The 9,444-nt window shown below is 44.8% G+C and overlaps 1 protein-coding gene across 1 annotated transcript in view; it reads right to left on the bottom strand.

The window, feature by feature from the left end:
• Positions 1-9,444, bottom strand: part of MDN1 (midasin AAA ATPase 1) — a 188,262-nt gene that overhangs the window by 173,202 nt on the left and 5,616 nt on the right. The window contains exon 2 of the mRNA XM_023205283.2: positions 1,578-1,804. Coding sequence (XP_023061051.2) covers positions 1,578-1,804 — 227 coding nt within the window. The remainder of the gene's footprint in view (positions 1-1,577; positions 1,805-9,444) is intronic.

Raw genomic sequence — 9,444 nt, 5'->3', positions numbered from 1 at the left:
GGGCGCGGTGGCTCAAGCCTGTAATCCCAGCACTTTGGGAGGCCGAGATGGGCGGATCACCAGGTCAGGAGATGGAGACCATCCTGGCCTACCCGGTGAAACCCCGTCTCTACTAAAAAATACAAAAAACTAGCCGGGCGAGATGGCAGGCGCCTGTAGTCCCAGCTACTCAGGAGGCTGAGGCAGGAGAATGGCGTAAACCCAGGAGGCAGAGCTTGCAGTGAGCCAAGATTGCGCCACTGCACTCCAGCCTGGGTGACAGAGCGAGACTCCGTCTCAAAAATAAAAATAAAAAATAAAAAATAAATACAAAAAAAAACTAGCCGGGTGAGGTGGTGGGCGCCTGTAGTCCCAGCTGCTCCAGAGGCTGAAGCAGGAGAATGGTGTGAACCCGGGAGGCGGAGCTTGCAGTGAGCTGAGATCCGGCCACTGCACTCCAGCTTGGGCGACAGAGGGAGACTCCGTCTCCCAAAAAAAAAAAAAAAAGAAAAGCTCATACCAACAGTGTTTTCCCCCCAAGTCTTCATTTCTTATTTCCTCATTCAAGGACCAGATTATATATCATTCTTCCAAGAAAGCCAAAGTGTATTTATTGTACAGATGAAGACTAATAAATTAAACATTGGATACAAGAAATGTCCTGTTGGCCGGGCACAGTGCTCACGCCTGTAATCCCAGCACTTTGCGAGGCTGAGGCAGGCAGATCACGAGGTCAAGAGATTGAGACCATCCTGGCCAACATGGTGAAACCCCGTCTCTACTAAAAATATAAAAATCAGCTGGGCGTGGTGGTGGGTGCCTGTAGTCCTGGCTACTTAGGAGGCTGAGGCAGGAGAATCAGTTGAACCCAGGAGGGAGGCGGAGGTTGGAGTGAGCAGAGGTCATGCCACTGCACTCCAGCCTGGTGATAGAGCGGGACTCCGTCTCAAAAAAAAAAAAAAAAAGAAGAAGAAGAAGAAAGAAATGTCCTATTAGCATACAGAATATTAATCATTTTTAGAGCGAAAGTTTTAAAAATCTTCTCAATTTTAAAACCCCTGACACTCAGTTTTGCTGCCTCTTTTGACTATGCCTCACAAACCATATTTTACTATCACTTTAAAAGTCACAATAAAACCCAGCTCTAACACAGCTCTTCGTATACTAATTCAGATAAATTCATAGAATTTGGAAGGGATACTGCAGCTCTTCTAATCCACTCCTTCAGCTGCTCTAATAAGCAAGGAATCTTTCCCATTAGAGGTGGATGCTATAAGAACCTCAGTTAAACCTCATTTACTCTGCTGTATATGCATGTCTTGCCACATGATACAATCCTTGAGAGCACTGGGGACATATCCTGACCATCTTTCCAGGTCTGTTCTGATGGCCAAGATTTAAGAGAAAACTAGTAAACGCTCATTAAACTGAGCTAGATAAATGGATTCTGCTGTGACTCTTTCTATAAAACACTACTATTTATCTCTCTCCTTTCTGTATTTCTGTTTTCCCTTTTCAGCTCAGACTCCCTTACATCCCAGGCGACAGTAGGTTCTATCACCTCAAGGAGAAATGTGAATAATAAAATTGCTACTCACGGGAGGACATCAGGATGGTTACCGATGAGTTTGCTCATCGACACACAGAGCCGTTCATGCAGATCATGGTTGATTTGGCCTCCAGCTTTAATGGCTTCGGCATTCCTTTCCAGCAAATCCAAAAGGAGAGGGCGAAGCTGGCGACCAACCAGCACAGTACAGTCCTTATCCAAAAGCAACTGTGCTAAGGTACTCAGGACACACTGGCGATCTTGAGATGTCCACACCTGAGAAAGGCAAAACAAAACATCTTTCATTTCTTTTTTTGGAGACAGAGTCCTGCTCCATCTCCCAGGCTGGAGTGCAGTGGCGCGATTTTGGCTCACTGCAACCTCCACCTCCCAGGTTCAAGTGATTCTCAGGCCTTAGCCTCCCATGAGTAGCTGGGATTACAGGCACCTACCATATCAGGCTAAGTTTTGTATTTTTTTCTTCTTTTTTTAGTAGAGACGGGGATTTCACCATGTTGGCCAGGCTGGTCTCAAACTCCTGACCACAGGTGATCCAACTGCCTCGGCCTCGCAAAGTGCTGGGATTACAGGCATGAGTCACCATGCCTGGCCCAAAATATCTATGTAAATAATACTCATCTGCACTGTTGTAGAAAAGCAGAGAAGAGTCCTGGGGTGGAACTAAAATGTACAATTTCCAGACTTCATAAGTGAGATTCTATTATAAAATACAGTAGAAATTTTTTTCAATAGAGGATTAGAGTTAATATAAAGGTTGTTACCAGTAAGTTTCAGTACACTGGAGTTTGAGGTACAGGGACTAATACCTGGATTCCATTTAAAAGCTACACGACTTCTCTGAAAAATAATCTATATGCTGGGGTTTCAACAATCTCCAGGGAATCCAAAACCCCAAAATTCCCCCAGCTCTTTTAACTCTTGGAAGAAAAAAATTGAATTCTGCAGTTAGTAGACAAAACTTCCAACTCCTGAGGAAAGGACAGAGGTAAAAAATTAATTCCTGGGAGTGAATGAGGATATCCCTATCAAGCTGATCAAGGCATCAGCCTCTAATAAACAAACAAAAAACAGATCCAAAGTAGACAGCAACACTTTGATGTGGGAGATGAAATAGAATACAAAATTCTAGTGCCCGGGTTCAGAATGTAGGTAAGCACAGAAAGGAAAACTGAAAACTGTATAAAAGGCATTATATTGCTAGTGTATATACAGGTCTGCACAACCCTTTCTGCTCAGCAACGTAACAGCAGTTTTAAAACGGGGAAGGGCCAGGCGCGGTGGCTCAAGCCTGTAATCCCAGCACTTTGGGAGGCCGAGAGGGGCGGATCACGAGGTCAGGAGATCGAGACCATCCAGGCTAACTCGGTGAAACCCCGTCTCTACTAAAAAATACAAAAAACTAGCTGGGCGAGGTGGCAATCGCCTGTAGTACCAGCTACACGGGAGGCTGAGGCAGGAGAATGGCGTACACCTGGGAGGCGGGGCTTGCAGTGAGCTAAGATCCGGCCACTGCACTCCAGCCTGGGCAAAAGAGCGAGAGTCCCTCTCAAAAAAAAAAGAAAAAAGAAACCAAGGGTCACTTTTATCTTTGCTCCTCTACAAGTAAAGTGTCCTCTGGCAATTTTTAAGATGTTATTACTTGTTTCTTAGCAACTTGATGTGGCTTGGTGTGGTTTTGTGTTTATCAGATTTAAGATTACAAGTTTTTGGGATCTATGAATTATTTTTCATCAACTTTAGAAATTTTGAGATTATCTTTTTATATTTCTACTATTTCTCTTCTCTCCCTCCTCCTGTAACTCCAATTCACATACAGTAGACTAGTTGATAATGCCTCCTCACAGACCACTGAAGCATTTTTATTCTGGCTTTTTCCCAACCTGTCTGTTTAAGCCTAGATAATTTCTATTGCCGTATCTTGTAATTCAACGTTCATTTCTTGTGAACTGTTTAATCTTTGACAAGGCCTATCCAGTAAAATATTCATTGCTAAGATTGTATTTTTTGGTTTCACTTGGTTTTTTTCATAGCTTAAATTTCTCTCATTATGTTTATGTCTCCCTTCAAGTCCCTGCACATACAATTACTTTTTTTTCATGTTTTTTGAGAGTGATGGGGTCTCACTTTGTTGCCCAGGCTCAGACTGAGCACAGACTCCTGGCCTGAAGTGGTTCCTCTTGGCCCAGCCTATAATCACTTTTTTCTTTTTCTGAACATTCATATCATCATTGTATAATCACTTTTTTTTTTTTTTTTTTTGAGACGGAGTCTTGCTGTGTCTCCTGGGCTGGAGTGCAGTGGCCGGATCTCAGCTCACTGCAAGCTCCGCCTCCTGGGTTCACGCCATTCTCCTGCCTCAGCCTCCAGAGTAGCTGGGACTACAGGCGCCCGCCACCTCGCCCGGCTAGTTTTTTGGTATTTTTAGTAGAGACGGGGTTTCACCGTGTTAGCCAGGATGGTCTCCATCTCCTGACCTTGTGATCCGCCCATCTCGGCCTCCCAAAGTGCTGGGATTACAGGCTTGAGCCACCGCGCCCGGCTTGAAACTTTTTCATATGGATTTTTTTCCTGTTTTTCTAGTTGTTTTGGCAACAGGGCTAATCCAGTACCAGTTACTGTATCATGAACAAAAGAAGTATGTATATTTTACTCTTTCCTGTTACAGCACTAAACTTCATATATATTTAAACCTTTGTATTTCATCTTCCCAGATTTATAGAGAAAAGACTATATATACAAGACTGAACATAGTGGCTCAGCACTTTGGGAGGCCAAGGCAGGCGGATGACTTGAGCCCAGGAGTTCCATACCAGCCTGGGCAACATGGCAGAACCACATCTCTACCAAAAAATACAAAAGTTAGCCAGGTGTGGCTGGGGGCAGTGACTCACTCCTATAATCCCAGAATTTTGGGAGGCCAAGGCGGGTGGATCACTTAAGGTAAGAAGTTCAAGACCAGCCTGACCAACATAGTGAAACACAATCTCTACTAAAGGTACAAAAATTAGCTGGACATTGTGGCACATACCTATAGTCCCAGCTACTCGGGAGGCTGAGGCAGGAGAATCACTTGAACCCAGGAAGCAGAGGGTGCAGTGAGTCAAGATCATGCCACCGCACTCAAGCCTGGGTGCCAGAGCAAGACTCCCTCTCGAAAAAATAAAATAAGGCCGGGCTTGGTGGCTTAAGCCTGTAATCCCAGCACTTTGGGAGGCCGAGACGGGTGGATCACGAGGTCAGGAGATCGAGACCATCCTGGCTAACCCGGTGAAACCCCGTCTCTACTAAAAAAAAAAACAAATACAAAAAAAAACAAAAACAAAAAAACTAGCCGGACGAGATGGCGGGCACCTGTAGTCCCAGCTACTCGGGAGGCTGAGGCAGGAGAATGGCCTAAACCCAGGAGGCGGAGCTTGCAGTGAGCTGAGATCCGGCCACTGCACTCCAGCCTGGGTGACAGAGCGAGACTCCGTCTCAAAAAAAAAAAAAAAAGAAAAAGAAAAAATAAAATTAAATAAAATTAAATTAAAAAATAAAATAAAATAAAAAATTAGCCAGGCTTGGTGGTGTGTACCTGTAGTCCCTGCTACTCATGAGGCTAGAGTTGGGGGAAATTACCTGAGCCTGGAAGGTAGAGGCTGCAGTGAGCCATGATCGTACCACTATACCCCAGCCTAGGCAACAGAGTGAAACTGTTTCATTTAAAAAAAAAAAAAAAAAATTAAATTTGGAAGATTATATATCAAAACATTAATATGGGCAGTCCCTGACTGAATGTTTTTCTTACATGTATTAGTTTCCTAGAACTGTGGTAACAAAGTATCACAAACTGACTTAAAAAAAAACAAGGCCAGGTACAGTGGCTCAAGCCTGTAATCCCAGCACTTTGGGAGGCTGAGGTGGGTGGGTCACTTGAGGTCAGGAGTTCGAGACCAGCCTGAGCAATATGGTGAAACTCCGTCTCTACGAAAAATACAAAAATTAGCCGGGCATGGTGGCGGGTGCCTGTAGTCCCAGCTACTCAAGAGGCTGAGGCAGAAGAATCGCTTGAACCCGGGAGGCAGAGGGTGCAATGAACTGAGATCATGCCACTGTACTTCAGCCTGGGCAACACAGTGAGACTCACTTTGTCTCAAAAAAAACAAAACAACAAAAAACAAACTAAAAAAATACAAATCTATTGTCTCACAATTCTAAAGTCTGGAAGTCCAAGATCAGGGTGTCAGCAAGGCCACATTCCTTTGAAACCTATAAGGGAGAATCCCTCCTTGCCTCTTCCTAGCTTCTGGTTGTCATCATCAATCCCTGCTATTCCTTGTCTTGCAGCTTTATTACTCCAATATGTGTTTCTGTCATCGCCATATGGCCATCTTCCCTTTATGTCTTTCTCTCCTCTTTTTATAAGAACAGTCATATTGGGCTGGACGTGGTGGCTCATGGCTGTAATTCCAGCACTCTAGGAGGCTGAGGTGGGCAGATCACTTGAGGTTGGGAGTTCGAGACCAGCCTGGCCAATATAGTGAAACCCCATTTCCACTAAAAATACAAAAATTAGCTGTGCATGGTGGCACACGCCTATAATCCCAGCTGCTGAGGCAGGAGAATCACTAGAACCAAAGAGGCGGAGGTTGCAATGAGCCGCGATTGCACCACTGCACTCCAGCCTGGGCAAAAGAGAAACATATTGGATTAAGGCCCTATCTAATTATCTCATCTTGACTTTATTATATCTGCAAAGACCTCATTTCCAAATAGGGTCATATTCAGGTATTACAGGCTAGGACTTCTACATATATTTTCGGCAGACACAATTTAACCCACAATACTGGTGGTGCTCTCCTGAATTTTCCAAGTATTCTGCATGAATACTACTAGTTAATGCAGTTTAAAAAAAATAACAAATGTTGTGCTAAAACCCATGAAAGGGTAAATGCCAGGCCGGCAAGAAAAGGGACCAGCTAGGCTAGGATACCTGTGAGTATCTGGGGGATGGGTGGGGGTTATAGGAAAACTACATTATCGGCTTTCTCCTTCTGTTAAGCCCAGGGGCCTTTCTAGTCAAAGCATTTGTGACCATGTCAGTTGGCTTGCTATTGTAGGAAATAAAAACAGAACAATGAATGCTAACGGATTTACTTTTTTTTTTTTTTGAGATAGAGTCTCACTCTGTCGCCAGGCTGGAGTACAGTGGTACGATGTCGGTTCACTACAACCTCCGCCTCCCTCCCAGGTTCAACCGATTCTCCTACCTCAGTCTCCCAAGTAGCCTGGACTACAGGAGTGTGCCACCACACCCAGCTAATTTTTGTATTTTTAGTAGAGATGGGATTTCACCATGTTGGCCAGGATGGTCTCAGTATCTTGACCTCGTGATCCACCCACCTCGGCCTCCCAAAGTGCTGCGATTATAGGTGGGAGCCACTGCAAGCAGCCAGGATTTACTTCCTAAACCTGTGATTATTCCTGAAACATTCTTAGGAAATCCTGCCTTTCTCCTTGGGAGACTGGGGCTCACTGGAAAAGGGAAAGGACTGCATTCCTTCTGGCTACACCTTTGTATTTTCTTACTTCTGTTAATATTGTGACGCTTAAATGGGTTTTATTTAGGTGGCTGGGATACAAGCAAGTATGAGGAAAGCAGAACAATGATGACTTAACAAATACAAGAAATTTTTTTTTTTTTCCTGAGATAGGAATCTTGCTCTGTTGCCTAGGCTAGAGTGCAGTAGCCTGATCTCAGCTTATTGCAACCTCCGCCTCCTGGGTTCAAGCAATTCTCCTGCCTCAGCCTCCTGAGTAGCTGGGATTACAGGCATGCACCACCACGCCTGGCTAATTTTTGTATTTTCAGAGAGACGGGGTTTCACTATGTTGGCCAGGCTGGTCTCGAACTCCTGACCCCGTGACTCACCCACCTTGGCCTCCCAAAGTGCTGGGGTTACGGGCGTGAGCCACCGCGCCCAGCCAAGAAAAAACGTTTTTATCGGTCGGGTGTGGTTACTTATGCCTACAATCCTAGCACTTTGGGAGGCCGAGGCACGTGGATTGTCTGAGCTCAGCCACCATGCCTGGCCAAGAAAAAACATTTTTAAGGTGGCTCAGCTATTCTCTTCCCACCAAAAATACCAAACAATTCCGTTCCTTAGATATAACAAATTCATCAATTCCCCAATTAGCCAACAAAAATAGAAGAGGAAAAAAACACTTCTTATTTGTATGTCTGTATGCTTAATGTATTGAGCTTTTTACTATTTTGAGTAATGAAACTACTACATTGTCATATTCAACTGCTAACTGATCAGTTAGCCCTTCTCAAAGCAGAGTTAATTAAAAGGATAAGGCAGGTTTTTCTACCTCAGTGTTATTATTTATAATTACATGTATCAGCTGAAATGTGTATTTTCAGCTAAAGAGAAACAATTCCTAAACTACTCTATAAAACCTAAGCAATTAGGCTGGGTGCGATGGCTCACACCTGCAATCCCAACACTTTGGTAGGCCAAGGTGGGAGCATGGCTTGAGCCCAGGAGTTCAAGACCAGCCTGGGCAACATAGTGAGATGGAGTTTCGTTGTTGCTGCCCAGACTGGAGTGCAATGGTGCAATCTCGGCTCACCACATCCTCTGCCTCCTGGGTTCAAGACATTCTCCTGCCTCAGCCACTCCAGTAGCTGGGATTACAGCATGCGCCACCACGCCTGGCTAATTTCGTATCTTTAGTAGAGAAGGGGTTTCTCCATGTTGGTCAGGCTGGTCTCAAACTACCAACCTCAGGTGATCTGCCCACCTTGGCCTCCCAAAGTCTGGTACAGGCGTGAGCCACCGTGCCTGGCCACAAAATTTTTTTAGAAATTAGCCAAGCAAAGCTGGGCGCAGTGGCTCATGCCTGTAATCCCAGCACTTCGGGAGGCGGAGGCGAGAGGATCACATGAGGTCAGGAGTTTGAAAACAGCCTGGCCAACATGACAAAACCCCATCTCTACTAAAAATACAAAAAGTTAGCCGGGCATGGTGCCAGGTGCCTGTAATCCCAGCTACTTGGGAGGCTGAGGCAGAAGAATTGCTTGAACCCAGGAGGCAGAGGTTGAAGTGAGCCAAGATCACACCATTGCACTCCAGCCTGGGTGACAGAGCAAGACTCTGTCTCAAAAAAAAAAAAAAAAAAAAAGGAAATTAGGCAGGTATGGTATTGTGCACCTGTTGTCCCAGCTACTCAGAAGGCTGAGGTGGGAAGACCATTTGAGCCCAGGAGGTCAAGGCTGAAGTGAGCTATGATTGCATCACCGTACTCTAGCCCGGGCCATAAAGGGAGACCCTGTCTCGGACAGGGAAAGCATTAAAGCATCACCACTGTCATCATTTGCTTAAAACACTGAAAGTTAAAGGTATGTTCTTCCAAAAATAAGTAAGTATGCCTGCAATCCCAGCATTTTGGGTGGCCAAGGTGGGAGGACTGCTTGAGCCTAGGAGTTTGAGACCAGCCTGGGCAACACAGCAAGACTTTGTTTCTACTTAAGATTAAAAAAAAAAAAATTTAGCCAGACATATAGCCAACTATATGCTTATAGTTTCAGCTACTGGAGGGGATGGGGAGGGTCCTGAAGTAAGATGATCAGTTGAACCTAGGATGGCAAGGCCACTGCTCTCCAGACCCTGTCTTAAAAAATAAAAAAGAAAGTGTAAACCAAAAATAAAATTATAAGCCCCCCAACCAACTGAATGAAGGTGAATCCTTCTCCTCTCAGCCAAGAGTGTTCTAAAGTAAACCTGAAACACTAGTTCATGCCATGCTGGGAATGGGTGGTCAGACACGCCTCATTATACACTCTTCCTTTTGGAATTCTGGCACAGCTGACCAGCATTAACATTAAAACAGAGACCTTAGGACTGACAAAA

The sequence above is a fragment of the Piliocolobus tephrosceles genome, chromosome 5, assembly GCF_002776525.5.
Source record: "Piliocolobus tephrosceles isolate RC106 chromosome 5, ASM277652v3, whole genome shotgun sequence".
Lineage (NCBI taxonomy): Eukaryota > Metazoa > Chordata > Mammalia > Primates > Cercopithecidae > Piliocolobus > Piliocolobus tephrosceles.
This window is presented reverse-complemented; position numbering and strand designations above follow the sequence as displayed.